Below are 16,894 nucleotides of genomic sequence, written 5' to 3'. Positions count from 1 at the left end.
GGTCACCTGAGCCGAACGCCGACACGGCCTCCCAGTAGCTTGCATCCTTCTTGAACTCACGGACCAGATGCCTGATGACATTGGAGCCAACGATCAAATCATCCTGTTGATTTTCCACAACGAAAACGGGGACAGACACTTTACATCCATAGACTTCCATCTGGAGATTCACCACTGATTTAGGTTTTACTCGAACACCACCGCATCCAATGAATACAATGTTCGTCACCTCCTGACTGCTCAGATCAACAACACCGGCATCAGCAAGCTTCCTCTGTGCTTCATCACTCAACGAGCAGGCCATTGAACCGCTATCCAACATGGCATTGAGAGTCACTGTGTCAACTGCAACAGGAGTGTAAAACAGACTGTCACTGCTCCTGATCTTCTGTATATTTTGAATGATAACAGTCTCTGACTCATCCAAATCCTTAACATTGTTGTATAGCTCTGCAGCATCATGTGTTTGGGAGATTGGATCATGACCCGTGCGGCCCCCCTCAAAGCACAGGTCATTTAGTTTCCCTGCACATTGCCACGGTCTGGGGTCCTGCCACGGCATGAGCGCCTTGTATGACCAGGCCTGAAGCATGCGAAACAGAGACGGTCAGATCGGCAGTGGGACTCCATAGTGTGACTTCCATCATTACAGACTTGACAGCTCGTCTCATGGATCGGTTGAGCCTGGTCTCGAACATCTCTGCCGCCACGACGCAAGGGGGTCCTCCCATCTCCAACCTGCACTTTATTCAGAAGCTCCCGGAGCATTGACATCATCTCACCGAGCATAGCATCATTGCCATGCTGCTGACTGGGGGGCAGCTGGCTCCGTGGCATGGGAGAGGGCCCCTGGTACTGTGGTGGAGGAGAGAGAGCCTGCTGTTGATTCTGCGGCAAGGGCGAGATGTAGGGCTGCTGGCTCTGAGGGGCTGGAGAGAAGGGCCGCTGCTGGTTCTGGGGCAAGACAGGAGGGGGAGAGAGAGATGGCACAACCCCAAGAGAGAGAGCTGGAGAAGAGAGAGGGTTAGCATTGAATGTCCCCATGTTACATGCACTGTGAGGCTCTGTATGTGCTTCATTGCAAAACAGCGCTGCCGCATGAGCTTTAGGCGTGTGCACTCTCACAGAAGACACCCGTTCCCGCTGATACTCGTCCACCCTCTCCTGTATGTCTTTTGATGTCCATTCATGTATTTGTTTGTACTTAAACACAGACGCAAGCTCTGGATCTGGGCAGTGCTTCACAAACATCTTAGCAACTTCTCCTCCCACACTCTCCATGTGCCTGCCTTGACGCTTTAAACCCTCCTCAGCCATGTCCGCAGCCTTGTTGAGGCGTATCCAGTAGTCAATGGGATTCTCTCTCTGATCTGGTAAAGTTGAGTAGAAGTCTTGTAGGGGCAGGCATGAGGATGTGTTACTGAAATACTGTGTCAGCATGTTGTATATAACATCTGGGGTGTGAGAAGTGTTAAGCGAGGGGTTGCTCCTCAAGCCTATCTTAACCACATCCCTGGCTTTCCCCATTAACCTCCCCATTATCTCCTCTGTCTGTAATGAGACATCATAGTTTTGCTTCCTGAGGTATGACTTCATCAACTCAACCCATTCAGTCACTGTGTATTTGTCAGTATTATCACCCCTGAAAATAACGGGTTCCCTGTCAGATTTCACGACAACGATGCGTGTGTTCTCACTCACTGTATTCATATTGCTGCCAGGCTGAGTGGCCTGGCTGTGAGAAGGAACATCATTCTGGTCAGCATTACCAACCGCATTATTAGACATAAGTGTGGCTGCAATAGACTCACCTATCTGTGAGCCTAACTGGTAGATCATGTCACTTAACTGGTGCAATGCGTCCCCTTCACCACTGGGTGTCGAATGATGTGGCCCACCCCATGACATCTGTCCCATAGGTGACCCAGCCGGATTCTGACTTGATCCCGGACCCCTATATCTTGCAGGCAACACAGGTGAAGCACCCACATCCCTCCCAACAGACCCACCAGACTGTAAAGGAACCCACATTACACCTCTACCCCTCCCAAAAGAGAGGCTATTACTACAACCAGATTCATCACTCGGCTCAAAATTGCTAGCCATTGTACCACAAAACACAGAGAAAATAAAATGAAACTCAACTTCACACTCAAGTGTAAATGCAACCAGCTCAACTAATTAGTTAATCACTTAGTGAGGCTTTGACGGTTCTGAACACCTGACCATGACCAGTATATGATGTTCCACCACGGACTCCTCCAACAGGATCCACGTTGCACCCTCGGTCCGGCGATCTGCATCGAGCGGATCTTGAATCACGGGGTCACGGCACCAGTGTAACAGATGTAGACAATGACGACTCTGCGTTGTGTTTTCGGCATTTATTCGCTCTCTGTAGAAGATATGAAACAAGCATGAGTTGCCTTCTGCTCTCTGCTGTGCATCTGAATGATCTCCCTCATCAGTGCCAGAAGCAATGTCTCTACTTATAGAATTAATTATTTCTTTTGTTACAGCACAGTAGACTTCAATAACCAAGAGCTATTAAAATATGCCATAAACATTTTCTTCTCTTTGTTCTAAATTCAACAATTATCATTCTCAATGTTCCTCTTCAAAACAAGTCACATTTAACCATGAAAACCCGAAAAAGTATTACAAAAGTATGAACAGTGCCACCAAGTGGACGAAATAAAAAGGTGCATGAGAGGGGGGGGAAGTAACAAGACAACGGAAATAATAGTTACAGCAATGAAATGCATACCTGTAGAAGATATGAAACAAGCATGAGTTGCCTTCTGCTCTCTGCTGTGCATCTGAATGATCTCCTAAACATGTAAAACAACAGCATATTTACACATGAAACTACCCCCTACGTTACATTGGTCACATGACAAAATGGCAGCTACGTGTGTGTTCAGACAGTCTACAAACTTAGATTAGCAGCCCAAATAATACACAACAGCTCTACACAACGTAAAAGTACTAACAGTAAACAACATCCACCAAAGGCTACTACACAATTGGTTCGTTTTTCAGAAGAAAACAAGGAAATAGCACGGGAGCATTCACAACACAACTTACCCTCATCAGTGCCAGAAGCAATGTGAGGGTAGGGGAGGAGCTACGGAAAGTCAAGAGGCACAGAAGAGGCGATATACAGAAGGTTACTTCTACAGGAACCATTGGCAAAGTAACTTAATAAAAATAACTCATGGAGATAAAATTCACAAATACTCAACAGAGTCATTAGATGAAAATAAGATTTGCAGATACAACATGAAAATAATAATTGATAAAGTGTATTCTTAACTCTGTTACACAGGCACTGCAAATGAGCCTAGGCTATAAATGCTATGATACATGTCATCACATGTTGACACATGTTATACGTTGTGTATCTGTCCTGATATAAATCAATTAAATGAAATCATTATCATGCAGAACTACATTATTGCTCTCATTAGGAGGCAGGGCCGACTGATTGAGAGCCATGAATCTTACACTGCAGGCAGAGATGGGAAAAGTACACACACTCTTTACTTAAGTACAAGTAGCCTACAGTTACTTGTGTAAAAAAAGACTGGTCAAAGTAGAAGTACTGTCAACTTGTTTACTCAAGTCAAAGTAAAAAAAAATACAGGCTCTGAAATGTAGGCTAATAAAGTATAAAAGTAAAAAAGTATTTCTACCGGCTGTGCAAAGCTAACAGAAACTCATGTCATATTAATATAATTCAAAATCAAAGACTATTAAACTTGAAAGATTTCCTCCAAACATGTTTTAAGGTGTATAAAGATACTTGTTTAATAGTTTGTGTGATCTGATTTTTCCACCAAAAAGGTACATATAATGCGTGACAACTGGGAGAGCACGAGAAGAGAGACAAACAACAGTTACATCATGTTTGTCTGTTGTGCGTTAAAACTAAAGTAACTAGCCTGTTTTGAAAATGTAAGGAGTAGAAAGTACATAATTTGGGTTAAAATGTAGGGAGTAAATGTAAAAAAGTTGTCAGAAAAATAAATACTCAGTAAAGTACAGATACCTGATCTTACTTAAGTACAGTAACAAAGTATTTGTAGGCCTACTTAGTTACTTAAAAAGAGAAGAGGATCGCACTCCAAGTTAACTTTTTTATTATTGCCTGCAATAATAATAATAATAATAATAATAATAAAAAAGTTAACTTGGAGTGCGATCCTCTTCTCTTTTTATCTTGACATTCATTGTGGATTCAGCACCCAGTTATTTGTTCAGTTGAGTTGAGCGCGTTTTTCGTTTTATTTTTGATCTACTTAGTTACTTCTCATCTCTGACTGCAGGACAGGGAGAGTGCGTCTTTTCGATGAGCAATGAGCTTTCATTTCCGTGATAACGAGACCAATTTCGAGTAGGCGTCACGGGGTTACGTCAGTGGCTGCAAAAAACGTACATAGAAACTAAAGTCCATTGCAACATCGGCGCACAGCAAATGCGCCATTTTGGCCTGAAAGAGACACCTCTGATTGGCTGTCATTGTTCTATGCTGTTGTTCCATTTGCCATTGAGGCTTTTTTCAAGCCAAAATGGCGGCAGCGCTGTAAACAAACAAATCAATTCTTGCCTTCGATACTCTCTGCAAGTAGGAAACAAGCTGTAGAGATTCACGGAACAAGGGGACAAAAGTATTGTGCGCTTTCCCACTGATATGACGACTTTTTACTGATTACTATGCTAAGGAAGGTAGGTGAACATAATTCATTTCAATGTCCGTTCTCAAGAGCTATTCAGTTGGTTCATGAAATCGCTGGGCTGCGTGCCCTCCAGTGTTGCTCCTGGCCAATCCCGGCGCCACAGGGCGTGGTTATTGCTTATCCTATGTGGGGTTAGAAATCACGCGTCGGGCACTGCCTCTTTGGCCATTTACACAGTTCACTTTCTGCCACTAGTTCGGCTCCGCCCACGAAAATACGTAATCGGGGCCAGTCCCTAAACGTTTATATCATTTTGCTTTGTGTTCTTCTATTGAATGTATGTATAAGATGCACTGTACTGTAACGTCTGAAATGATGAATTATATATATATAACAGAGGGATACAATGTTATAGAGTCCATGTAGTAGAAATAGCTAGTTCTGGGGAAAAAATAAATGTAAAAATATTTTTTTATCGTAATTTTTTTTTTTTTTTGCTGCTCATTTTCCTTGCTGGTGCATTATGTGATTGCTGTTGTTTCAGAGCAAAGTAATGGAATTAAACGCACTGAATGTGACAGAATTGTGTCCGTCTTGTTTACATGCCAATATCCAGTTATAGTCACAGCGCCACCTACTGGCAACAACAAAAGTGGTGTGTAACTCGACTGTACAGGATCACAGCTGCTCCAAATGTCATATTTTGATGAGCATCCCAGCCAGAAGAGGCCCGCCTGCCAATATTGAGTTGTAGGCATAGCACCACCTACTGGCCACATGAAATCAGCCATACATCTGTGACAAACATCATTCTAATACAAGCAGATGTGACTACTGTGGGCCAGGAGGAACAGTACAGCCTCTGCTACACTGTCAGAAACATTTGCCAGAAAGAAAGTAGCAGAATTCAAACTTCAGATAAGTGAAAGTAAAGTACACACAAATCTGAACAGTGTTTGAGTATCATAGCTGAGCAATCTCCCAAAATGTCTGCGTGTTCCTTTAACCATAATAACCAACCTTTGGAACATAATTCAGCATTTTCAAATAATAACATTCTTAACAATTTAAATATAGCAGCAAGCATGTAAAGAAAAGTGTATGAATGGGGAAAGGGGAACAGGCACTGCACTAGTAATATAAATATTTCATGAGCAATATAACAGCCTAGTATAGTAGGACAGGCTGATGTATAGGCCCCTGCCTGGTGTCCAGCAGGTGTTGGGTTTGCGTGTGGGCCGGGCGGGTGGGGGGAGTGGCTGCCTGGCTCGGAGGAGGGGTGTTTGAACAGAATGGGACGGATAAAGAGTGAGCTGGTCGGATGGAGAAACAAACGCTTTTTCCATCCTTTTTTCCAGTCAGTTTCAATCTAACAGGAAATGCATCACATCTCGTCACATGATGCAAATGATCACATGATGAAGAGCCAACACGGAGGAGAATATGAGAGGAGGAATCACTTCATCAAGAACACAGCTCATTTCCAAAAGGATATATATTGATTTTCAGCAGAAAAAAAGTGGAAACATTGTTGAGTATCTCTTTAATATTTGTGGTAAAAAGCATCATCTGTATATTAAACCGCTCGGCTCAAGTCTTTTGGCAAAATGGAAAGAGCAAAGTCAAATGAGTGACTGAAGCAGGAATTATGTTGTTTAACTCATTGATACCTGATGCAGCATTTGCGTGTATATCCCTCATTTGTGTGTATCCCTTTAACACATTGAGTGCCACAGCGCTTCAGTAAAATTGTCTGGAGCCTGTGCCAGATTCACTTCCATTCAGTTGAAAACAGCTATAGAATTTTTTCTATTAGGGCTATATGGACAGGGCTGGACTCTAATGAAACATTGGACACTCCTGCTTCTTTCAAAGAAGAAATTTTGTTTCTAGACAGTTCCATTATGAAATGACAGCCTCTGAAAGAAGAGCACTTTCAAGGGTTTTCTGCTGTCTTTTTTTACTTTTCAAGATAAAGTCACTTTTATGAATACTTTTTGCACTCTAATTTCAAGCACATTCACTGACTCTAGCTAATATTTTCTGATGTAGTGATGTGGTGTAGTTCTGTGCAGCCTGCGTGCCCCACCCCCCTCTCCCCCCCTGAGCTGCAAACTCCTCCCCACACGCACACAGTCTATTTTCGCAGCCTCCGTTTTTTCGCCGGGCGGCTGACGGCAGCTCCCGGGCGGATCCCAGCGCGACAAGGAAATGGCAAACGGGACTGCAGGAAAAGGTTTGGCCGTTCGGCTTCGGGTGCTGCCTTTCTGGCAGGTAATCGTGTGGAGAAACTATATGCAGACAGATAGACAGAGGCAGAGGAGCTCAGTTGTGGGCGCGGATCGCAGCCAACTGTCAGCTGCAGACAGAGCAATCTATATGGCTCTGGCTGCAGCATGCATCGGTTTCCCCTTTGATCACGGCTTTCTCCTGCACAAAGTAAAGGATCTGAGCGCCAAGGTTTTAGGGTGGCGCAGCTGCTGTGTAGATTTTTAAGGTGGCGCCGTGTGATCCCTTGAAGGGATTCATGCTCACTGGCTGGGTACGACCTTAAACAGCAGAATTATGGAATAATATGAATTATGATATTGGGACGTCCACAGACGTCCTTGGCACTTCTCGTTACTTTTTTTTTAGGACACCACAGACGTCCTTGGCACTCAATGTGTTAAGACCGCAAACCGCGGTCTTAAAGGGATACACACAAATGAGGGGTATACACGCAAATGCTGCATCAGGTATCAATGGGTTAAGTATATTTGTGATGAATTCTTCTGTCTCTTTCACTCACTCACTCTCAGACACACACACAGAATTGTCAGCTTTTAGATCTCGCCAAAATTATTTACTTTAGTTATTTCTTCCAAATTAACACCTTAAGTGCCATAGCCGAAATAATTTGTCTTACATAATCCAACGCTTAAGTGCCAGAGCCGAGTTTACTCGTCTTACATAAACATTTTTTTTTTTTTGACGGTGGGACATCAATCAACAACTTTTACATCTTCGAGATCACTATTGGAGCAAGATAATGTGTATAATCTATTTTACCGACCCACTAAGTGTTGACAGTGCTCCCCCAGACGACCGAAATCAAAGAAAAAACTGCCGCGGGACCAAGCCGTTCAAGGAAATGCCATGGCGATTTTACAGTAATTCATTCAAGACTTGTCTTGCCTGAGAGCGGCCGCGCACCGGCAGCAGCACACAGAGAGCGGAGAGCGATTTGCAAAATAGATCATAGGTGAAACACACTTTGAAACACCTCAGAAAGGCCAGAATCAACATCTGCCCATCGCCCACGCATTCCCCGGCCCATCTTGACTCGCACAAGGAGCGTCTGCACGCAGGCAAGCAGGCAGGCAGGCACACAGGCAGGCAGCAGCAAAAGCGCTTCTGACACGCCCGCTGTACAGCCAGGAGGAAGGAGGAGAAGACACACGGAGGGAGGAGTTTGAATGAGAGGGGTGTTTCCTGTTGTTATGGAGGAAATTACTGTTCAAAACTATTGTTTAGAATGTCTGACGGTCTTACTGATGCCAAAAATGAATGGTTAAAGTGACTGTTTCACAAAAAGCCATTTATCTCTGAATAAATTTCCAGACGCTGAAACCATGCTGTACTCAACGGCTAATATCTACATAACTACTAACTCTGCAAACTAACTCTTTTAGACAGAGAAAGCACACATTCTATTAGTTATTTTTAGATGATTGGTGTTCATGAATTCTTAACAGAAAAGAATCCTCGGCTGTTTCTAAAATGAGCCAGAATCGTCAAAAACACCCCTGGCACAACTTACCTACAGGAATGAAAACATGGCTGGCATTCAATGTGTTAACGGATCTATCTCGATATTTTCCAGCAGCTTGTTTTTTGACAGAGATGCTCACCAAGCACAAGAGCAGCTGAAACAACCAAGACTCACAGGTGCAGCAGACTTAATAAAATGACTTTATAGAAAATTACCCAGGTTACATTTCATATTCAACTCTTGATATTTTAAGCCTTCAAAGTTCAATTGCTTTCAGACATTTACCCATAAAATCAAGTTTAGCTAATAGTCTCGCTGGCCAGCCTCCCCTCCCTTCTGTGAGAGGAGTCTGGCAGCGCTGGTCACCATTGTGGAATTGTGATGGGCGGCGCTTAGCGGCAGTGCCCTTGGAAAATAGCTTCCAACAATCCAAATCTTCATCAAAACTTGCCATTTTCAGTGTGTAGCAACGAGCTAGCCTGTAGGTTTCTGGCGTTAGCTTGCTAACTAGTTAGCGTTGTTGTTTTCATTGCTGCGGCAGGGGACATTTTCAGCGACACACAGGGAAGCCGTTCTGATTGACATGGTCGGAGCCAATGACAGAGCTTCTTAAGCGGGGAGGGGAAATGCCCGGCAGCGACTGAAATGGTTGCTCCAATGGGAGAGCAGCTGTAGAGCAGGGGGAGGGCTTATGCTTTGTTGTTTCCATGCAGCCAGACTCCTCTCACGGGAGGGAGGGGAGGCTCGCCAGCGAGACTAAGCTAAATACAACCCAATACATCTTATGAAAATAAAGTTGACAATAATTTTTTTCATTTTGGAGAACAGCTTTGTTACACGTTCTGTAAACATAAACAGCAACTCAACAGTTTGGACTCGCTGTTCTCTGACTGCAGCAGATTATAGGACTCTGTAATCTTCATAGGAAGCTAAATAGAAAATCTCTTCAAATCAAACAGTCAACACAAATAAAACTATTTACGTCTTAGTGCAGAAACATGAAGAGGCAGAGACACACCATGAAAATGGTCCAATGTAAAGATATGGAACATAATAGAATATGTACGATCCTTCTGCTTCTTCAGGGCTTGTTGGAGGTTTTGAGGAAACGTTGAGACTTCTGCCTCGACATCTGGTGCTGCTGCCGTGCCACCTGGGCGTCCGAGATCACCTCCTGCAGCTTCTACACACACACACACACACACACACACACACACACACACACGCACACACACACAAACACACACGCATGGCACACGCGCACACACACACACACACACACACACACACACACACACACACAAAGATTATATTCGGGCCATAAAAAACTCAGAAAGAAAGACCCTGACGACGGCACTAGCAGGAGGGTTTCCCACTTCTGTGGTTTCATCATGCAGCTGCAGGCTAACGCTGAGCTCGTTAACTAGCATCTCGTTAACTAGCATCTACGCTGTGTCCTCATTAAAATGTTGTTTGTTTTGTTTTGTTTTTCTTCAGACGCATGCAAGTAGGCGGTGGTAGAAAGAGAAAAAAACACAGGGAGAATTGCAGTTTTGCTTGTTTCGATTTCGATGATCGAAATTGGAACACCCATTTCGATCAATTTTTGATTTACAATTGAAATTGTGACACCGCTAACGCATACACACCTGGGCAGCGGGGGGGTCTTTCAGATGGACGGTCCTCACTGGCTCCTGTCCGTCTCTCTTGGGGATTTTCAGCTTCTGTTGCTCCTGACAGAATAAAACAGCAACGGAAATCAATAGAAACGCTGAAAAAGACAATTCTAATAACACAAACTGACAGGATTGTTACAGAGAAGTTAAACTCTATGTGTCTGACAGACAGAGGCTTGGTGTGTCACTGCCCCATGTGAGTCACACACAGAACATTTTAGGTTTTGGCTGCTGCTAGCTAACATTGGTGAACATATATGATCGGAGACATAGCCTAGTATCCGGTTATGGAATTATATTTATCACCACTTTGGCAGATGTGAAACATGCTGGGTTTGTTTGCTACATCAGTTAGCTAGCCAACTCACTAACATGATGAATTAATATAAAATGGCCATGGTAACATTAAAGCTATAGTTGGCTAGTGAGTCATCAGCCTGATTGCTATTTACGTGTGAGATGATTACATTTGCCTTTCTAACTGAAGATACACATTAAGCTGTGGCAGTGAGCTAATGGCTAAAGGGGCGTCTGTGCCGTAAAACATTTAGGCTCGCGCAGCACGACTCACATCTACAGCTGGGACAGTGACAGGGCACATGATGCACAGCTCAGATCAGTGTGTATGGGTTTGTGTGTGTACCTTGCAGTAGATCTTCAGGTCAGACCCGCTCACAGCCGGAGGTCTGTAGAAGTTCTCAAACAGACACTCCCACTCCTTACTGAAATGTCCCACAAAGTCCATCTCCTTCACACACAGAACTCTCCTGTGGGACAGACAGAAAACAACAATAACAAAAACGTTATGACAGACAACAATAAAAAACACTTCAACAGCAAAGCAGCCCGAAACTCAAGGGTTTATGGGTCGACGCCTAGACGGAGATATAAAATAGTTCTGTGGAAGATCTCGAGGGTGATCTGACACAGGAGCAGGATGGTGAACGGGTGGAGATGTACTGAGGGAATGTGGATTCCGAAGGAATATAATTCACAATCCACTGAGCAGTTTTAGAACCATCTCGTGGCTCTGGGCGGAGGGGGAAATATTCTTCAGCATAGTTAAGTTAAGTTAAGTACCCAGACGGCGGCCAGAGTATCTGCTTCTCAGTGCAGAAGCGTATAGGGTCGCAGACATGCCTGGATGTTAAGTTAAGTTAAGTTAAGTTAAGTTAAGGCTTGTGAAGGGAAAGGAGAACTGGCAGTGCTTTGGCTCAACCTTGCCAACAGTGTTGGGCAAGTTACTTTCTAAATGTAATATACTACATATTACTAGTTACTTTCATTTGACAGTAATAAGTTACTTTACAATATTACTGCCTGTGGAGAGTAACTGGTTACTTATTACACAACTTTTGCATTACTTTCACTGTAATAACAGCAGTAGCAGAATGACATTGTCGCCCGGGAAGATCCAGAAATATAATTTCAACCACCTTGAAGTCAGTGTAAACCGTCCAAAATTCTAAATGTTTTCTTTTTCCTTTGTTATTGTCATCTATAGTGGTTATTTACATAAAAACACACACTTTGATTAGGAAATGACAGTGCTTTCATAAAAATAAAAAAAGTAACTCAATTTGTAACTTGGGTTACTTGTCAAAGTAACTGGTCTGGTATAATATTACTGAAATCCTATTGGTAAAAAGTTATATCACTGAGTTACTAAAAGTAATGTATTACATTACGTAAAGTGTCTCCTACCTGTTGGTGACGATGATGTTGGTCTTTCTGTGTCCGGGGTACTCACAGTGACCTCTGAACACCTCGCCCTCCAGCTGCTTCTCTGACCGCTGCACACACACACACACACACACACACACACACACATTTCCTTCCTCAGAGTCATTTACGGCGTTACGGCGAATGATTGCTTTTGTTCCGTGCCCGAGTAAGATTGCAGTGACTACAAATTCCCGCTAAATAAATCTCCAACGTTCATGACTTTTCTTTTTTCTTTTACAAAACTCTGCTAGCACGGTAGATGAAGTATGTAAAATTCCAGAATTTTTGACAGTATTTTATATTCTGCCCTCCTGTATACTATTGCAGTCAATGGAAATAGATAATCTTTAATCTTTTTCCATTTATGGAGCAATCAATCTTTGTACAAACAAATTACCGTACATCTCTTATGTTTAGGGGTGCACCGATAACGTTTTTGCCACCGATCACCGATTGCCTATGGGAAATATCTGCCCAATCGATCATTGACCGATCACCGATTACCGATCACCGATCACTGATATATAAACTCCTCAAAGAAAGTTTGGAAACGTTATTTTAGGTCGATTATTTCTCCCCTTTAATAATACCAATTGGCATTGTATTTTATATCGTTGGAAAGCCTCATTAGTGATAGGGCTTTTTTTTAAATAAAAAATAATATATATATATATATATATATATATATATATATATAAAATTATATAAAAAATATCGGCAATCAGCTGATCGCATATTTGAGGTCAAAATCGGCCGATAAAGATCGCTTGCCGATCGATCGGTGCACCCCTACTTATGTTGTATAGATGAAGTATGCAAATAATCAGAATTTTGTCTTGAATCCTGAATATTTGACACTAGTTTGAAATCTGCCTGTAAATGCATGGACAGCTGTTAGCCCTCGTTCACACCATACGCCGAAGCTACGCTGAAGCGATAGTTTCAGCTTCTATTCTTCTATTTCTAGTTCTATTTTTCAAGCGTGGAGCGAACTGCACCTGAGCTGCCAGGCATGAAGCTGAGCGAGGAGCTGAGGAAAAGAGTGCTTCTGGTGTGAGCGGTTTAGCGTGGCACTCAGCTTCTGTTAAGCGCTGCTTCTGCATAGCGCCTGGTGTGAACCAAGGGTTATACTGCACCCTGGTGGTTGGCCAAGTCATAGTGTGAAGCTTCCTCTGATTTTCCCACTTCCCAAGTTGCTCAACTTGATCACAACTTGCCATTGGTGGCTAAGGTTGTAAGTTGGAGCCTTGGGGGATGTAGAGTAAACGTGCTTTTAATGCGTTTAAGCAGATTTTTGGTCTGTAAAGTTCTGCTGATGGACCCTCATGTAGGCTATCTCTCATTTGTTGTTGTGCTCTTCCTCCTACTTCTTCATCTACCTCCTCAAAATAGATTCAGACAGAGGAATAGCCCTCTTGTTTGTAACCATGGCGATGACACAGCATTATCCTCAGGAGAAATGAATGCTTTCAACAGTTAGTGAGCGTCCATTTTCCTGAGTTGACACATAAACGCCATGTTGGCGACATTTTATAGTTGATACTCTGATGTCCCGTTCCTGTGAAAGCAGCATGAAGCTATACAGATTTTACAATGTGGCAGACCACATTTCTTCTGTAGTAGTTGCAAGTTTCAACTCGTCTCGTTGCGAATCTTTGGCGCAAACTGGCCTTAAACAAATGCTCCCCACGGACACCTCAACGCTAACCTGACATTGCCAGATGGGGGCGGTATTACCATTCTCTCGTAAATCTCGCGAGGGAATCCAGCTTGCTTGCGAGGTTACCTCAACGCCCCCCTTTCAAAAATATTGCTTCCAGCGCCGCCTGACATTCTCCGAACGTCTGCTAGGGGGCAGTACTGCCCCTGTTGAGAAACACTAAGTTACAGTGACAAAGTGAAAACTATGAATAAGGAAGATCTGTTTATTCATCAGGTTTGAACACACATCACACACTTCACACTGAAGGACACAAACACACGTCTACATCCGTGGATTTTAAGGCAACCAAAGGGTTAACCCATTGATACCTGATGCAGCATTTGCATGTATATCCCTAATTTGTGTGTCTATCCCTTTAAGTCTTAAAGGGATACACACACAAATGCTGCATCGGGTATCAATGGGTTAAAGTAATGCACAAATACTACAGTGAGTCCTGCTAAGTGATGTCATGCTAGGGACAGGAAGGCCTCATTTGCATGAAGTTCTATCAGTTTATATGCAATTCACAAACTGCATCATGTTCACAGGATGAAGATCACATTTATATAGTTATATATATATATATTTATATACACACAGTATGAAAGCAATGGTTTAAAAGGTGATGCTACAAACCTTTTACAAAAATATTGCTACGTTCTACAGCAGACACCTTAATTCATTTCTGTGTTTATAGTAAAATATTTTCCACAACCTGCCATTGTAGTGTTGGATACAATCTAAATTATGAATGGTTTTAAACATAGCATCCTAGAGTGCTTCAAAAATAATTGTAAAAAAAATAAAAAAATGTTTAATTAAAAAAGTGACAGAAAAAAATCTATCCGCTGATTTAAAAAAATGCTTTGAGGTATCGAATGACAAGATATTTACTTTGGCATGCAAAGAAACCTGAATTACACAATAATTGATAGATACATTTATTAGTTTACAAAAGCAAAACTCTGCCACACACGTTTATACAGATTAAATAAATCCAGGTAGCATTTTGAGACAGGACTGGTCTGAGACACAAACAGCATTAAAAGATTTGAAATACAGTTTAGAACTGAAGCCTTCTATTCCTCATCATGCTGCATGGAAGAGAAACAGAGAAGAAAGAGATTATAGGCTGCAAACAGACAGACGCACAACGCTGACAGACAGGAAACAGACAGACCCACAGCACTGACAGACAGGAAACAGACAGACACACAGCTGACAGACAGGAAACAGACAGACACACAGCACTGACAGACAGGAAACAGACAGACACACAGCTGACAGACAGGAAACAGACGCACAGCACTGACGGACAGGAAACAGACAGATGCACAGCACTGACAGACAGGAAACAGACACGCACAGCACTAAAACAGGAAACAGACAGACACACAGCTGACAGCAGGAAACAGACAGACACACAGCACTGACAGACAGGAAACAGACAGACACACAGCACTGACAGACAGGAAACAGACAGACACACAGTGCTGACAGCAGGAAACAGACAGACGCACAGCACTGACAGACAGGAAACAGACAGACACACAGCACTAACAGTAGGAAACAGACAGACGCACAGAGATAACAGCAGAAAACAGACAGACGCACAGTGCTAACAGTAGGAAACAGACAGACGCACAGAGATAACAGCAGGAAACAGACAGACGCACAGAGATAACAGCAGGAAACAGACAGACGCACAGTGCTAACAGTAGGAAACAGACAGACGCACAGAGATAACAGCAGAAAACAGACAGACGCACAGTGCTAACAGTAGGAAACAGACAAATTGACCACGGCGTAGTTTTGCGGTTTGCTATTAAGTAAAAGTCGTATGATTATGGTAGAAAAAAGTAGTCAGTGGAAAGGAATTGCAGCCGCTACAGTAGCCTGGCTATTTAAATATGGCAGGTTTTTGTGCAGGATATCTCGTGTCGCGCAATGATGACAATTCTCTCCAATCAGCAGTCTGCAGTGTTTTCACCTCACCTTTTGGTCTCACCTCAGCTCGCTTAGAACCTCGACGGAGTTGTTACCCCAAAAAAACTACCAGGTAATAAATGTATGTACCTGTACGTAAAAACAAAGTAGAGTAGAGTTGAGTCGAGCCAGTGGTGGAAAAGCACCATTAAAACAGACTCGAGCTGTACTGTGTGGTTTCACACTCGTTTAGAAATGTTTCGTGCAAAAAAGTGAACTTGTTGTTTAATCAGTTGCATTGTGGAATCACAGATGTAACATCACAGAGTTTGTGTCACACATGGTGTGCAGCACTACAACCCTTGAATAAATCTTCTTCTCCTGTGTTTCAGAGGCTGTAGAGAGCTCAGGTTTAAAGCCACAGTGAAGATACTGCTCTCATCTGAAACTAGAAGACCTGTCAGGGCATCCAATGGTCATGACATGTTGTCAGGAAGGGGCTAAATAATGCTCTAAAGTTAGGCTAAGTTTCGCAAGGAAAAACCAGCATGGCCATTTTCAAAGGGGTCCCTTGACCTCTGACCTCAAGATATCTGAATGAAAATGGGTTCTATGGGTACCCACAAGTCTCGCCTTTACAGACATGCCCCCTTAAGGGTTACAGTTAACTCACCTGGAACAGGTCGAAGCCCTGCGACTCGGTCTGGTCGTACGGTCTGATGACGCCGTCCTCCCTGATCAGCCTGACCGGCCGCAGCTTGGTCACTTCCTCTGTCGACTCCGCCGCCCTGACCACACACACACGCACACACACGCACGCACACACACACACACACGCACGCACACACACGCACGCACGCACACACACACACACACACACACACACAGATGTCAGCCTAATGACAGTGGCTCTGCCCTCAGTTTGATGGTGGAGCCTACGAGCAGGCAGTTTTCTACTCTGCTTTAAAGATCATTGCTGGCAACTTAAAGGAGGACTTTGCCAATTTTCAACCAGCTTTGTATCGTTACAATGTGGGTTTACGTAGATGAACAATATGTAACTTCCCTCCATCTTCATTCTCAGGCACGGAGGTGAACAGATGTTCTGCTCGAGGGCTGTTGTTTGAACTGCCTTTTTGGGGCCGGTTGTGCATGCACAGCCAGGACCCCTACATTCGACTCTGTCGCCGATTTGCATATTTGAGCACCGATTCAGGTTCTAAATGTCTTTCCACACTCCCAGCATGCATTTCGGCATAAGCAGAGGCACAGAAGCAGAGAAGACGCCATAAGCTCCGGAAAGTTTTTTACAATTTAAAGTTTTATTTCATCACTAAATTAATTTCTGATGACTTTTGATGCCTACAAGCAGGGTAGTAGGTTTCAATAAGTGCCACTTTACGAACATTTATGGCGAAAAATGGCAAAA

At 43.3% G+C, this 16,894-nt stretch overlaps 1 protein-coding gene across 1 annotated transcript in view; it reads right to left on the bottom strand.

Moving 5' to 3' along the window:
• Positions 1 to 8,842: 8,842 nt before the first annotated feature.
• The window catches only part of LOC310791581 (intermembrane lipid transfer protein VPS13C-like), a gene marked incomplete at its 5' end in the record, with an annotated part of 8,434 nt that continues 382 nt past the window's right edge, over positions 8,843 to 16,894 (bottom strand). Inside the window, 5 exons of the mRNA XM_083653248.1 lie at positions 8,843 to 9,616; positions 10,083 to 10,166; positions 10,753 to 10,876; positions 11,814 to 11,902; positions 16,139 to 16,253. Of these exons, the coding sequence (XP_083509374.1) occupies positions 9,515 to 9,616; positions 10,083 to 10,166; positions 10,753 to 10,876; positions 11,814 to 11,902; positions 16,139 to 16,253 (514 nt within the window). The 3' untranslated portion in view covers positions 8,843 to 9,514. The remainder of the gene's footprint in view (positions 9,617 to 10,082; positions 10,167 to 10,752; positions 10,877 to 11,813; positions 11,903 to 16,138; positions 16,254 to 16,894) is intronic.

This window comes from Poromitra crassiceps, assembly GCF_964638095.1.
Source record: "Poromitra crassiceps genome assembly, chromosome: 16".
NCBI lineage: Eukaryota > Metazoa > Chordata > Actinopteri > Beryciformes > Melamphaidae > Poromitra > Poromitra crassiceps.
Note: the sequence above shows the minus strand (reverse complement) of the source record. Positions and strands in the feature narration are given on the sequence as shown.